The sequence below is a fragment of the Eubalaena glacialis genome, chromosome 17 (assembly GCF_028564815.1).
Source record: "Eubalaena glacialis isolate mEubGla1 chromosome 17, mEubGla1.1.hap2.+ XY, whole genome shotgun sequence".
In the NCBI taxonomy this organism is placed as follows: Eukaryota; Metazoa; Chordata; class Mammalia; order Artiodactyla; family Balaenidae; genus Eubalaena; species Eubalaena glacialis.
This window is the reverse complement of record NC_083732.1, coordinates 1,821,074-1,836,657: the sequence shown is the minus strand read 5'-3', so window position 1 is coordinate 1,836,657 and position 15,584 is coordinate 1,821,074. Positions and strand designations below refer to the sequence as shown.

Below are 15,584 nucleotides of genomic sequence, written 5' to 3'. Positions count from 1 at the left end.
AAAGCAAACTGTGACAAGTAATCCAACTGCATTACAGGTGTGCGTCAGCCCCTTTCCGAGAGGGGTGGGAAAACGAGCTGCCTGAGCGACTTTGGAAACGAGTGGCGTCTGAGAGACACAGGCTACGGGCTGAGACCCTCCTTGATGAAGCTGTCCCACGCGAGGGTGTAGTGACAATCCTGACACTGCTATGCATGCATACTGAAATTAAACAAGCACCTGGGGGTGGGGGGGACCAGCTTCTCACTGTGGGGTGGGAATTTACAGACACAAGCAGGGGGATGGCTAGAACAGTCCATGGGCAAGGAAGACAGCGTGGAGGTATCAGTATGAACCCATGTTTAGCTTAATATAGATAGAGGTGGTTAACATATAGAAATACTCATAGATAAGTGAATCTACAAAGGTTATTGTCTGTCTTTTTAAAAATGGCTCTTCAGGGCTATAATTCATACACCTTAACACCAGCCACTTAAAGTGTACAATTTCGATGCTTTTAGTAGATTCACTAATGATGGATGTGTGCATCCATCATCACAATCAATTTTAGAACATTTGTATTCAATATTCCAAAATGTACCTAGAACCCCTCACTCCTGACTCCCCCCCATTCTAACCTTAGGCATTTAATCTATGTTCTATCTCTATGGATTTGCCTATTATGGACATTTCACATAAATGAAATTATACAGTATGTAGTCCTTTGTGTCTGTCTTCTAACTACGATGTTTTTAAGGTTCATCCATGTTGTAGCATGTATCAATACTTCGTTTCTTAAATTGTCAGATAACATTCCACTGTATGGGTATACCACACTTTACTTATCCCTCCCTCCACATTTAGGGTGTTTATAGGATTTGGCTATTAAGAATCATGCTGCTATGAACATCTGTGGACAAGTTTCTGTGTGGACATGCGTGCTCATTTTTCCCGAACATATACCAAGGAGTGAAAACTGGGACTGCCAGGCTGTACCAGTGAAGCTGGACATTCTACGTTCTCACCAGCATTGTCCGAGGATCCCAGCTTCTCCACATCTTTAGGACCACTTGTTCTTATCTGTCTTTTTGATTATAAACATCCTAGTGGATATAAAGTGTACCTCATTGTGGTCTTGATATACATTTCCTTGACGGCTAATGATGTTGAGCATTTCTTCATTTCCTTATTGGCCAATTATACATCTTCTTTGTAATAAAAACATCTATTCAAATCCTTTGCTCATTTTTTATTGCCCATTTTATTAATGAGTTATAAGTTTCCAATTGATCCTTGAAAGATATTTTTGGCATATATAGAAATCTGGGTTAATAGTTCCTTCTCTTCGGCAGTTGAAAAATACCGTGCCACTTCTTTCCAGTTTCCATTGTTTCTGGGGAAAACTCTACTATCATTTGAATGGCTTTTCCCCTATTCCTAAAGTATTATTGTTTCTTGCTGCTTTTAAGTTTTTCCTTTGTCTTTAGTTTTCAGGATTTGACTATGATGTGTCTTAACACAGGTTTCTTGGGTTTATCCTTTTGAGATCTGCCCCACTTCTTTAGGTTTACGTCAGTTGCAAACTTTGGGGAGTTTTCAGGCATTATTTCTTCAAGCACTGTTAGAGCTCTGACCTCTTTCTCTTTTCCTGGGACTCTGATGATATAAACGTTGGATCTTTCATTATAGTCTCATGGGTCCCTTATTTTTTTCAGACCAATTTTTCTCTTTAGTTCAGAAAGGGTAATTTTTATTGTTCTGTCTTCAAGTTAATTGGTGCTTTCCTCTGTCCTCTCCATGCTGCTCTTGAGCCCATCCACTGAGTTTTTATTTCAGTTGAGTTTTCAGTTCTACAATTTCCAGTTGCTTTTTGCTGAGACTTTCTATTTTCTCATTTGTTTCAATCCTGTTTGTAACAGACATGAAACCATTTTATGACAGCTACTTCCCAATCCTTGTTAGATAATTGTAACATCTGTGACATTTCAAGGTTGGCATCTGTTGATTGTCTTTTCTTATTGGAGGTGAGAATTTCCTTGTTACTGCTGGTCTAGGTGGGAAACTTCCAGCTGCTCCAAGCCTCCGCTGACAGGAGCCTGGGTGGGAAGTGCAGGGCTGTCTGGCCACTGCTCCCTGAGAGGCCTCCACCGTGGTCTCATCATCAACGTGCTGCAGTAAATCCCGACTTTCCACAAGGCCTCCTCCGGTACTTCTCCAGGGCAGGGTGGAGGAGACAACATATTTCTAAACAGCAGATTTCTCTATCTGTGGTACAAAACAACTGATGAAGTCAGTTCCAAGGGAGAAAAATAATAAATATACCAATGACAAAAATGACAGTTTTTTTTTAATATAAATTTATTTATTTATTTATTTATTTTTTGGCTGTGTTGGGTCTTCGTATCTGTGTGAGGGCTTTCTCTAGTTGCGGCAAGCGGGGTCCACTCTTCATCGCGGTGCGCGGGCCTCTCACTATCGCGGCCTCTCTTGTTGCGGAGCACAGGCTCCAGACGCGCAGGCTCAGTAATTGTGGCTCACGGGCTTAGTTGCTCCGCGGCATGTGGGATCTTCCCAGACCAGGGCTCGAACCCGTGTCCCCTGCATTGGCAGGCAGATTCTCAACCACTGCGCCACCAGGGAAGCCCAAAAATGACAGTTTTGACCAAAACTTTCACTATTTAATCTATTATGTTAAACATGTAGGATAGTATTTACATAAATAATATAGGCCTTATTTTCACTTTATTATCTATTTCATTTCACCTAGTTTGTATGAGTCTTCATTTCCAGAACAATGCAAATTTTAGTCTGTCAATCTATGTTTAATTTCATTGAAGTATTACAAATTTAATTAAAATAATTTATATGAAGCAATATAACCTTCATAAACCTATAAACTTTAGAATATCCTTAGGCTCCTTTTCACTAATACCATATTAAGAGCACTTTGGTTTGAAGCAATAATAATGAAACTCCTTTGCATCTAAAAAGGACTGACTCACAGAATGATTCTTCTGAGGTGAGAAGTTTTGTTTTCTAATATTATACAGAAAGATTACTTATCCAGTTTAAATTGCTCATCCAGGATAATCATTAGAGGCAAAGTGAATTAGAGAAAGGGACAAATATCCAGATCAGTGGTCCATCAGTTATGTTAGGAAACAACTATGACCTCACGTGAGGTTATAGAACTGAGAGGAATACAAGTTAGAAATGGTCAGAAAGCAGAAAGCGGGAAGAAGGGACCCAGGCTGTATTTTTCACTTCTACAATCTTCTACGGTAATGTGGTCACATTCAACGCTGTCACAGCCAATTCTGTAAATTAGATGTTCTCTCCTTCTCACTCACAGGAACCGAGATTCAGAGAAGGAAGTTAACTCACACAGGGTCACAAAGCTAGCAAATGGCCAGGATGAGATGACAAGCCAGGTCCGTCTGATTTTAGAGCCAATAGATTTTCCACCATAACACACACACACACAATTAACCTTGGTTCTGACACTCTTTGGAGTCAGATATACTGAATTCTTTCTCTAGGATAACACACAACAAAATGATGAATAAAATAAGGCACACAAACACAAAATAATGTCAAAGTGTAACCAGGGCAATAAGAAGAAAAAAATTTCACGGTTGTCAGAAAGGAAGACTAATTGTGTCCTGATAGGTGAGAAGGTTCCACCCAAACTGTGACCTGATGGCATCCACCACGGGCCCAGGGCTGGAGGGACCAGGGAGGGGAGCAGTGGCTCGTGGTGTGTGCAAGAAGGAACATTTCCACCACTATTTGCCCATTTTGAATTTGGCTCTGGATGAAAGATTTAAAAGCTAATTCTCCTGAGAATTTGTAACCATGAATTGGTCTACATGTGGGTTTGAGATGAGATTCAGTCTACCTGTGTGGTCTCGAATCCCCAGTGGAGACTTTAGTTGAAAGAATACCTGGGTCGCCAGTATCCTCAGGCACCTTGAAAAAGCAAATGAAAATGAGAATTCTGTCTTTGTAACACATTGTAGAGCCAAACCCAAGAAATTCCCACAGAGCACCAAAGGACATGAACTCAGGGTGAAAATTCGCAGAGCACAGCGAGTGAGTCAGGAGAACAGCAAACAGACAAACAAGGAACAAGTGGCAGATTAGGTTCTGTAGAGACTGCAGATCCTAGAATTCCAGACGCACCATGTAAGTAGGAGTTTTAGAATGATGAATAGAACAGGAGGAGGTATCAAACGTATGATAGTGATATCAAATATTATGCATCAAATATAAAATGGGACAGAATAGAACTTCTAGAAGCAAAAAAAGTTTCCAGAATCAGAACTTCAATACATAGTTTAAGCAACAGACTAAATCTAACCAGAGAGAGAGTTCCTGAACTGAAAGGAAAGCAGAGGGAGTTGCCGTCTGGCCTCCAAGGCCAGACCATCGGGCGCAGAGTGTGAACAACAGAAGAGAGTGAAGACTCAGGGGCTGACGTAACGCCCACCTACAGATCAGGACCGGACGGAAGAACAGAGACAGGGAGATAAGCAGAAGTTTCTTAAATGATTGATGACTGCTCTGAATTGAAGAAATGCATAAATCCTCATAATTCCTGACTCCCGTGCAAAGTCAATAAAAATAAATCTTCACAGTTGCATCACAGTGAAACTGCAGGTCACCACAGGTGGGGATTCCTAAATATCCAGTGCTCTTGAAAGAAGGGTCAGGCTCCCTACAAAGAAAGCGTAAGTAGACAGATGGTAGACTTTCCAAAACTCTACCTCAACCTGACAGTTGGGGGAACAATGTATAATAAAATAAAGCAAAATGTCAATCTTCTTACAAGATAAAGAAAGAAAAACCACCAAACAAAACATTTTAAATATCTATCTACCAATTATCTACATACATACATTGAACATAGGCAGATAGATAGATAGATAATATTCTGTACATATACATATACACAAACACACACAATGTGAGATAGATAGATAGATAGATACATGATAGATAGAGCAAGCTTAGGGAAAGATTTATATTATTTATATGTAGTAAACCAACTTAAAATTAAGAAGATTAGAAACACAAAATGCAAAACAGTTTTTTTTTTGTTTTTTTTTTTATGGAAAGAAGAAAGGGCATCAGTGAGGGCAGGGGAGGCTTCAGAGTGAAGGGTAACATTTTCCTTCTTAAACTGGTGATGGGCACATGGGTGACCATATCCTTCTTGTTCTGTGAGTTCAAATTATATGCTATAAAAATTCATTTCTATAAATATGTAAGTGGAACAATCTGGCCTAGAGCTGGTCTAATGCCAACACCCCCCGTGCTCTGTCTGTTGATGCGGACGCACAGCCACTTGGCAGGCGGGGCTGGTCTCATGTACGTCAGTCCTTAATCCTCACCTGTGACAACGCACATCACTTTTCCTACGAGAATGCATTCCTTTCTTGGATAATTCGGTAGTAGAGAGATTCTCAAAGAGTGAGCAACAATCCAGAAGACCACCTCTGTGCATATAAGTTGTAAGTATTAAGATTAATAAAGGAAAAATGATTTTATTGCATGAGTTATTTGAAAATGCTAAACATAAAATAATAGGGATTTAAAAATATACTATTAATAAGGGACACACCCAGATTGGTGACTGTAGGCTGATCCCAGTTGGCAGATAAACTACATTTCAAACCAAATAAATTAGCAATCTGGATTGAGAAGCCATGGTTATTAAGGCGGCAAAATCTATTATGTGTATGTCCAAAGTATGACAACCATAATAGGATTTATAAATTAGAAGACTAACTCAGTATGTATTATGGTGATGACTTGTTATTCTGTCTATTCAAGCATTTCATTCACTATTTCAAAGAAAGTGTTTGTTATTATTCTTACATACTTTTATTTCAGTAATTGTGCATGTAATCATTATAATATATTTAGGCATACAATTGGATGTTTCTTACAAAGACTCAGTGGCAATAAACTTCAAAAGTAATATAATAAAGAAATGATATTTTTGTTCTAAAAATGAAAGATTTAAGACTTGTCAATAAATTTGCTTTATATGTAAGAAGCAAATCTTCTGTTAAAGTTGTTTTGAGGGTAAAATAAAACTTACGGTGCAGGATAGATAAATGCCTTTAAAAATCTGCATTTTACAAAGCATGTTAAACATAGTGTCCTTAATATCCTTTATGTACATTGTATACCTAACGACGATCTCGTGAGAAACATTAGTTCAGTTTATAAGGTGTACTTCTCCCATTTCTTTACCATTATTGTTCTTGGGGTAAATATCATCATTCATTTTCTTTTTCATTTGGAAGATTCTTCAACTAATAACACCAGACTGTCTACTGCATCTGGTCTGTGTGTCACCATCCCAGGAGCTGCCAGCATCATGACCTCGTTGTTGCCAGGGCATCACTGCTGTTGCCGGTGACCTATCACAACTGCTGCCACTGAGGGACCATCCCCATGTGGCCAACACCAGGCGTCTGGAGACAACATCTTTACTGGAACTAGTCTTCCTTCCAGGACCTCCTCATCTACTGCAGCTTAAGCCCTGGGGAATTTAGGAGCATCAGTGGCCCCAGAGGGGACTGTTGACTGTTGGAAAAAACAAACACCACACAGGGAACAGGAGAGAAGGGTTCCAGCACTGTCTTGTGAAGTTAGCAACTCCTCTGACAACAACAGGGAAAGCATCCTAGGTTCAAGATCATCCTTCGTTCATCCTTCTTTTATAAAATCACAGTGAGCTAGACCACAGTGACCTACCTATAACTATTTTTTTTTTTCTTAATTTTTAGAAGTATCCATACCCTCTCCTTTCCTAATCTTATTAGCAGCATTTTTGGAATGGCTGTCTCCAAAACAGAAACAGGTTAAAAGGAGAAGCAGACACATAAAATACCCTTCATTGCTTCATTCATAAATATAGAATCAAATGTAAAAAACATCAGGATTAAGCCGATAGCTTCTGTTTTAATTTTACTTACTAATGAATCTTTTTACCTCTAAAACTGATTGGGGAAAAATCAAATATATTTACTTAGAATAGATCAAATTGTATTGCATGTTCTAATAGGTACTTGTTGGCATTGAGATTTCTTTTTTAAATTTGAAAAATATATATAATGTGTATGTTGTGCGTGTGTGTGTATGTTCACAGATTCTGATTTCTGTGTTAAATGGCTCTTTGATGGGAAAAAAGAGAAAAAAAATCTGAGGCTACACACACCATCCATCTTAGATGACCTGGTGAGAATCCACCCCAGTGAGCACACAGCCTACTGTAGCTACAATCTCTCTCCTGATCAAATTTTCCACAGATAATGAACCTCACCCCCGACTTCTCTGCATCCCATCCCGTCCCATTCCATCCCATCACATGTGAGTGAACACTGACTCTTATCGCGAAAGGCAGATATTAGCTTCTCTTAACATTGCCTTCAGGAAATTACGGTTTCACATGTGGGATTACTAACTGCACGTATTCTCCCACAAGGAAAACTAAAGGAAGTTGCTTAACTTTGTTGATTCTAAATCCTAACGACGCTCATTAGAACTCTACAGATTATATTGACGCTATATATCTGGTAGTTCTGCCATATTTAGACTTTAATCTCCAAGATTTTCTTATCTTTTACTGGCAACACCTTTGAAACTGGTGTCTCTGTGATGAAATATGCGGCCATCTCATATTGATTTTAGTCTCACTGGCCTTCTAAAAATATTTTGCCAACATTTAAAACCAGCCTTGGCTAAATCTGATGTTCCTTCAGGGCAGCATTGAAAGAGATAATATCCCGGGGAAAGACACAGTTTCCTCTGACTTAGGGGGCGGGTCACTCAGGAGACTGACAGGGGCTGAACATTCAATTTCTGAGCACAAGGGAAGGTGATTTCTTCCTCTTATAGTAACTGAAGCTTTCACATTTCTACCTGAGGGACAATTGCTCTGTATCATTCTGATATGTGTAACATATGTGTATATATATATGTAACATATATATGTAATATATCTTTTCCAAAAAAAAAAAAGGAGAAAGAAAGAAGGAAGGAAGGAAGGAAGGAAGGGAAGGAAAGAAAGGAAGAGAAGGAAAGAAAGGAAGGAAGAAAGAAATTGACCACTACTCTTTTATTAACTGAAAGAAAGAAAGGGCAACCCCATGGGAACAATCTAATCAGCCTTGACAGCCAGCACCATGATCCAGGAGAATTTAAATGGTCTGTGACAGAGGAACAGTTAACAGTCTGCAGAACGCCCATTTTCTTTAGCTGGCAGGTGCCTGTTGACTCAGGACCCGGTGTGAATCCACAGGATGTTAGTGACAAGTGTGGTGGAAGCTCAAGTTCAGCACTATTCACCCCAACAAGACACTCCGAAATAAGTCTGTTAATAAGCTACAAATTAAATCTACCCGCTAAGCCACTACAGATGTCTAGGGGATCCAGGGAGCTGCCTGTAGGACACTCGCTGTAGTTTTCTTCTGAAATCATACATGACAACACTGCTAAGGTGATGTCCTCAATGTCATTGCACAATCCATGATAAACTTTAAAACTTCCTGTTTTATGATAAAATTGTTCTGTCAAATTCAATTTAACATCACCTATTGCAAAGGGGACAACAGGCCCAAATGGAGTCCCTTGTGCTAAGCTCACGTCACCAGACACTTAACCTAAGTGCAGTTTCAGTCTCTCCCAGGACTATCGCGTGGTTTAACCACTCCACCTGGAATTCGCTGCTCAGGGCTAGACAGTACTCCTCCCGCATGGACCCCTAAAAGTCCCCTTAGGAGGGTGACCTGCCCTGAAACAAAGCATTCTTTGTTAATAACTTCCTTTTTCTTCCCCCATTCCGCCTTTAAAAACCTTTCCCCTTCTGCAGCTCAGTGGAGCGCCTTTCTATTTGCCAGATGGGGTGCCACCCAATTCATGAACTTTTGAATAAAGCCCATCAGCTCTTTAAATGTACTCCGCTGGTTTTCGCTATTTATCAGGTTTGGTGCCCGCGCAGGAGCAGAGGAGGCTCTGAAGGCTTTGGGGACGATGACGAGCACAGACGTGGTCCCGGAGGTGCCTTCGCGCTCACTGTCTTCATCACAGTTTCTGAGTTCTCGGCTCCTAACTCGGTGTCTGATCCGCCTTTCCGTCCAGGGCTCAGCGGGCCAGCTTGAGCAGGCAAGGGGCTCCATCCAGAACCCCAGTCCCCGGCCCTGGGTTCAGCCTGCGTTTCCCAGTCGTCTGGAACCCCTTTCTCCAGGTCCCCTCCCCAGTCCCCACTTACTGGGCTCTGATGGTTCATTGCTGGGAATTGCTGGTGGTGTGTCAAGGTGCATGAGCTTGTTTGTCTTGTTTTGTGTAGATAAAGGCTATTGCTAATGCGGATCTTGGAAGCCAAAGACAAGCCACAAAAATTGGTGGGTACGAGTCAAGAATTTAAGAGCTGTGAGAACGCTTGCCACCAAACCTTCCTGTGTTAGGATAAGACTTCTCTGTTAGAATAATGGGTCAGAACAGGTTAGACTGACGCTAGGTCACCTGCCAACCTCAAGAAAACTTCTATGTGACGAAGTACACAGTAAACCATCACACAATCTCCAGCCCAGCAGCACATCCCTTTCAAGTATTGGTTTGGCTCCAAGAGAACTGAAGGCTTAGCTTAAAAAAGATAAAATAAACCAACCAACAAATAAATAAATAATAAAGATGGGAACCTTAAAATCTAAACACTTAGAGACCGTTGTAGGGTTATTATTTGGCCTAATTCAAATATTGTTGCATGTCAGGAACAGGAAGTCTGGAGGAGAGGGAGAGAGATGGGGAACAGCTTGCCAGTGGAGCAGTCAGAACACACAGCGTTTACCAATTAAACTCACAGTCTTGCATGGGCACAACTCATGGTGCCACAAAACAATGACAATAGTAACATCCAAAATCACTGATCACAGATTACCGTAAAATACAATAATAGCGAAAACATTTGAAATATTGCCAAGTACCACCAAAATGTGACACAGAGACACAAAGTGAGCACATACTGTTAAAAAAAGGTACTAATAGACTTGCTCGGCACAGGGTTGCCATAAAACTTCAATTTGTAAAAAATACAATACCTGTGAAGTGCAATAAAGCAAAGTGCAGCAAAATGAGGTATACATGTAGCTTCATTTAAAAAAAATTCATTGCAAAACACTAATAAAATTTTAAGGACATAAGAGGTACCCCCACCCCAAAAAAAGAGAAAGACTATGAGGCTGACCTAACCCTGGTGACCCCTCTCTCCTCCTTTGCTGGAGCACAGTACTTGCTCTACTAACCTGTCTGAATTGTCTTTTCCCTCTGAAGAGAAGACTGGACCATAAACAAAGCCAAGTCAGTGGCCTTACAAACACCGTATGTACCCTCAAAGGGGGACCCCCATTTGGGCCCCTCCCAAAGCTGACAGGACTCTGAGGGCTTTCTGGGAGACTGCTACATTATTTCCTGAAACAACTATGAAAAACAGAAATTAAAATTTAAAAAGAAAACCTTCTAACGCCTTGTAAAGGATTTATGGGTGGATCAACCTATGATGTCATTTAAGTTGCAACCAAATTCCTTGAGGAATTAAAGGCAACTGTCCTCATCTTACAAATCTTTGCAAATCTAAAACTGCCACTAAAGAGGCAATTCAAAATGTACCTATCCCTTTTTACCAATTCCCAAACTTCCCCTATTTATCTTAAAAGGCTTGTAACTTGCATTCTTTCTCTGTGCCTCTAAGATGTAAATGTTAAAGTACAAACTTCAGAGAGGTAATGCTTATCTGAAAAAAAATCAAAAGAGGGAAAGGTCATTTGAAATTTAGTTTTAGACATCTGTGCAGGTAGCCTTTACTTATTCCATCTTCCAGAAAAGCAACTTAGATCCAACTTCTTTTGTAACTAGTAAAACAGAATCTATGAGGTCTCAGTTTATGTCTGTCTATATGTTTATGTGGGTATATGTATATGTATCTTATGTGATATTTTCCTACCCCTGATGGTACTGCAAAAGAAATTAGTAAAAAGGCTCTATTTAATTGGCTTAAATAAAACAAAGTTCCTATATAAATGAAATTCTCAGAAATATAACAGAAACTAACCCAAATGAATTTCAGATTCATGTGATATGGGAAAATATAAAAGCTAGTTTAAGGCTGTTGGTTTAATTGAAATAGGCATGTCTTTAGAGTTATCAGCATTAAATAAAACTTTTATTCTACCTGAATTTACTAACCAAATTAATTCATGTTATCTCTATTACAAAAATTGTCAACCAGAAAAATAACTCAGAATAATGACTGACATTGTCCAATGTCTAATGAAGTGTTTCTGGGTAGTCCTTGTAAGAATAATTTAAATAAATAGATGTACATAGGATGAAAACTTTTTAATTTCCCTAAGTGTTTTTGATAACCTGAAACCTTAAAGTTTTGCTAAGTTAAGTGATAAGTTAAATTCTTTGAATATCCAGATCATTTCCAAACAAGATAAAATACTGAAACACTAATTATTGAAGACAGGTTTATCCACTTCCACTTCCTTTTACAGAAAAACTAAAGATATTTGGGTTTATTAATAAACAAGTCCCGTGCCATGCTGAGAAATTTACTATGAGAAAACACGCATTTCTAGAAATTATAAAAAATAGTTACAGATTTACAGATTTATAAAAAATATTTATAAGCCACAGAATGCTAATGTAAAAGACAGTTCACAATTGTTTACTTATTTATTTTCACTAAAAATTAAAGCTTTTTAGGGTTAAAATTTCTAATATATGGAGTTAAAACTACTAGAAATTATAAGAGAAACAACTCTGGATGCAAGGAAAATAGATGTGTTTTGGGGTAGAAAAAGATATGGATATGGAGATTCATTTTTGTTAGGGAAAAAGAAAGTAATTTTCTCCTAAAATAAAGCTGGTTGTTTCAAAATGCAAAAGAGGAAAAGGACAAACAATGGACACAGAAATTTGAACAGAGAGAGAGACAGAGAGAGAGGGAGAGTATTTTTTATGGTCAAGTTAGCTAAAAATCGAATTGTTATCTTTATAAATGTTTTTAAATTAAGCTTTAATACCAATAGTGTACTTATGTAGCACTAAAACTTAGTTTTATTTTATATGATAAAATGACAAAGTTTCCTTGGACAATTGATCTGTTCTTGATAAGATATTCTGAAAGATTTTTCCTTACCATTTAAGTAATCCACTTAGAAAGCAAAACTTTTGTATTTTATCAAAATGATTTCCTGTGTTTCATGTTAACTTTATCATCTGGTCTTTGATTCCTTAAGTAAACCAAGTCTTCTCAATGCTAAAAGAGTTGTTTTGCTCAGAACAATGTAGCCTTCTAGATATGCCTTTGAAATCTTTTGTCACTTAATTAAATGTATCATTAAATATTGTTTCATACGTATCTGTGATTCTATTTAGTCAAGTGTCCAAACCATTTGATATTTTTGACAAACTTCCCCAAATTAAGATTCTAAATAATGTCTTTTTGACCTGGACATAACTTTGGGATGTTCCAGAGGGCCCCTGGAACATCTCAAAAGATTTGTTCTCTCTCCTCATGAAAGGGGGGACGTTAGGCTAATTAGGCTTATTTGACAGGTTATATGGGAAATACTGCCAAATAAAAAGTAATACTGAGCTTTCTTTATGCTGTACTTGTATGGGTATATGTTATAAGTGTTCCTGAATTGCATAAAATTCCTATAAATCTGATATGTCCTGGTATAATGTTATCGGTCATAATTCTATTTATCTTAAAATGTTGTATGTTACAAAAAATAACCACATTCCCTTGCCGATTCCATTACAATGAACTCTCATCAGATTTTTGCTAATGAGCAGTTTTGAATCCTTTGTCATTTGCAGTTATTGTTTTACTCTAATGTTTTTTCAAAAGTGTTCCTGCAAAAGTACTTCATCTTCAAGGAGATTCCAGGGAAGGACTTTTAACAAGTACAGGTTTCTGTACTTGTCAGAATGCTAGAGACCCCATGGTTTGTTAACCCCTCTCTCTGGTTAACAATCCCAAACTTGGGGAAATTTGCATCTAAGCTCTGCCTAGGCAAAGAAAACACACAAGGCAAGAGAAACACTGTTGCGCGGTCTATTCACCTTTAAGACTTTACTTGCCCCCATGGCTGGCACCTTTTCCACTCCTGAGCCACAGGTTCGGATGGGAATTACCAGGAAGCATTCATGATTCAGGGTTTGCTTCCTTTGGTAGGGCTGTCCCTCCCTGGTTAGGAGTAAATGTAAAGGAGGCTCTGATTAGGAACCTCTCATTAATTCTTGAAAGTATTGCAGAATCCACTATTAAAACAACAGCTGCCCAAGAAAGATCCTTCGACTCTCTGGCCAAAGTTGTTTTTGATAAGAGGACAGCCCTTGATTAGCTTTTAGCTTGAGCCGGGAGGTGTCTGTGCCGTGGCCAACACCGCCTGCTACACCTGGATTAACACTTCTGGGGAAGTTGACACTCACGTACATAAGATCAAGCAACTTGGCTTAAAAAGGTGACTCCTTCAGTGGGATCTTTCTATGACTTATTTGACTTCAATTGGTTTGGGTCTTGACCATGACTCCAAAGTGCACTCCAAATACTGGGGATTATCCTGCTTATAACAATCATAGTAGTTTCCCTGGTGAATTGTGTTTTCCCAAGAGCTTTAAATCCAAGTTCTCAGCCACTAACCACCAAGTAAATGATCTCCCTAATACAAGAACTCCAGAAAAGGAACAACGAGAATGACCAACTTAGATATTGTGAACCCGAAGCCGTGAATGTCCCAGGGATTAAACAAAACAGCATGCCCTGTCGATACCACACAGAGGATCAGATAAAACCACGAGAGCTTCAGAGCAGTAGCTGAGAGTGGCGCTCATGCCTTACATTTTGATCACATCTCTCAGAGAAGCTGAGAGTCTGAGCAAAAGGGGAAAATTGTTAAAAAAGAGACAATAGGCCCAAGATGGAATCACTTGTGCTAGGACCATGTCACCAGACTGAAACTTAATACTTAACCTAATTGAAGTTTCAGCCTCTCCCAGGACTGTCACCTTTAACCAGTCAACCTGGAAATCCCTGGTCAGCGCTAGTGAGTAAACCTCCTGCCCTCACAGACCCCATCTATTCCCCTTAGGAGGACAACCTCCACTGAAACAAGACATTCTTTGGGAATAATTTCCTTTTTCTGCCCCCTTTCTCCCTTTGAAAACCTCTTCTTTTAAACAGCTTGGCAGATGGGATGCTGCCCGATTCATGGATCATTGAACAAAGCTAATTAGATCTTTAAGTTTGCTCAGTTAAAATTTTGTTATTTAACACACCTAAGGATGTCCTCCAGAGCTGTACTTCAGCACCAGGGAGCAGACCGATGGGTTCTGAGACAATTTATGGCTCCTTCAGAGACTGGATTAGTACCAGGGTCATACGTTAACTGTTTAGAACACAGACAGAGCTTGCTACAGCACCTAGCTTGATTCTATCGAGGAGGCCCACAGAATTAGTCATGCGCAATCCCCTGGGGAGAAGCCTTGGCACTGAGTTCCGGGACCACTACCTAAAGCCTCCTGCTTCTCAGATGCCAAGAGTTGGGCTCCACCTTTGCACCACCTCTGAAGGTTCACTGTGATGCAAGACGCGGTCAGGGCAGGGAAACTGCCATGCACTGTTCTCATTTAGTCCTCGGTGTTGAAGTGCAGAACCCACTCTCTCATGATTACAAATGCAAGTGTCACTCTAGTCACATAATGACAACTTGGAGTCAATGAGACACCGAGCTGGAGATGGGCCCGATGTACGCCTTTGGACCCAAGTACAAGTCCTTATACAAGGACACTGCTTACTAATACTGAAAACAAAAATTACTGGCTCTGAAAGAGAAAGAATATTAAGTATTTTCTGTGAATAGACATTTTTATTAACAGCAACAACAAAAGAACCCCAGAAAACTTCAAGGGAAGGAAGAGCTACTTACACCAGAATAGAAAGGCTCACCAGACACACATATCACATCCTGTTCCTGGATCATCAGAATATCTTTGGCCAGGTGCAGCCGCACTTTGAAAGGCTCCTGATTACCATCCTGCAGCAAACAAATCCCTGTCTTTGTCTTCAGACAGGAAAAAAAAAAAAAAAAGCAAAACAGAGAAAAGATACTTAGTTTATAGATTATAATTTTATGGCTTATTTATAGCAAAACATGATGAATAACATCTGAAAGCTAGGGAAAATGCACTCTGATGAGTCTGAAACTTAATACAGGTACACAGAAAAGTATAACCTTTTCACATAAAGTAGACCTCAGATAATAGAGATTATGTGAGAAAATCCCCACAAAGATTTGGAAAGTAAGGATTACAGTTTATACAGTATATTTGAAAAATAGTGAAAGTTTTGTTCAATACCTACAATCTAAATATAAATTTCATAATGGTTTTATTGAGATGCTATTCACACTGTATACAATTCAACCCTTTAAAATGTTCAATTCAATGTTTTTAGTGTAGCAATATGCAGCCATTGCTATAACCAATTTTTGACCATTTTGATCACTCTGAAAAGAAAC

The 15,584-nt window shown here is 39.2% G+C and overlaps 1 protein-coding gene across 4 annotated transcripts in view; it reads right to left on the bottom strand.

The window, feature by feature from the left end:
• SNTG1 (syntrophin gamma 1) overlaps positions 1-15,584 on the bottom strand; it is a 480,938-nt gene that overhangs the window by 189,980 nt on the left and 275,374 nt on the right. For all 4 annotated transcript variants that reach the window (XM_061171420.1, XM_061171419.1, XM_061171421.1 and 1 more), the window contains exon 4: positions 14,994-15,128. In XM_061171420.1, coding sequence (XP_061027403.1) covers positions 14,994-15,128 — 135 coding nt within the window. The remainder of the gene's footprint in view (positions 1-14,993; positions 15,129-15,584) is intronic.